Source organism: Orycteropus afer, unplaced genomic scaffold (assembly GCF_000298275.1).
Source record: "Orycteropus afer afer isolate SDZICR_OR568_19922 unplaced genomic scaffold, OryAfe1.0 scaffold00250, whole genome shotgun sequence".
Lineage (NCBI taxonomy): Eukaryota > Metazoa > Chordata > Mammalia > Tubulidentata > Orycteropodidae > Orycteropus > Orycteropus afer.
In genome coordinates this window covers 5307944-5308501 of record NW_006921837.1, presented here as the reverse complement: position 1 = coordinate 5308501, position 558 = coordinate 5307944, and the positions used below count along the sequence as shown (strand labels likewise).

Below are 558 nucleotides of genomic sequence, written 5' to 3'. Positions count from 1 at the left end.
AAGTATTCCTGCCTAACAGAGGTCTGGTGGTGCAGTGCCTAAGGCATCTTGTCTGCTCACTAGTCAGCTAGTGGTTCAAACCCACCAGCCACTCCATTGAAGGAAGATGGTGCAATCTACTTCTGTAAAGATTTACCACCTTGGAAACTCAATGGGATCGCTATGAGTTGGAATTGACTTGATGGCAGTGAGTTTGGTTTTGGCTATTTTTTATCCCTACCTAAGTTCAGTTTCAATTTTTGCTGGTAATATTCTATTTATAGATACACAAAGATTATTTTGATATATCAACTTTAAATGTACTTCTTGACTCCCTGTTATGTAAAAGGAGGAAACATACAAAAGGAAAAACTCACAAGAATCATAAAAATAATTTTAAAAAGCATTTACCTTGTTCATAAAGTAGCTTCATATTTGAGTCTTTGCAGGCAACCAGATTGTTGAGTAATGCAATCACACTTTGCATGGTATTACCCAGAATGCTCTCCTGATGCTCCTGCAAGAGATAATAATTTCCATCATGGTTGCATAGAAATACAATTAGAAGAAGGACCAAAT

The 558-nt window shown here is 36.7% G+C and overlaps 1 protein-coding gene across 1 annotated transcript in view; it reads right to left on the bottom strand.

The window, feature by feature from the left end:
- Positions 1–390: 390 nt before the first annotated feature.
- Positions 391–558, bottom strand: part of ULK4 (unc-51 like kinase 4) — a gene marked incomplete at its 3' end in the record, with an annotated part of 718552 nt that continues 718384 nt past the window's right edge. Inside the window, exon 32 of the mRNA XM_007949711.1 lies at positions 391–496. Within this exon, the coding sequence (XP_007947902.1) occupies positions 391–496 (106 nt within the window). The remainder of the gene's footprint in view (positions 497–558) is intronic.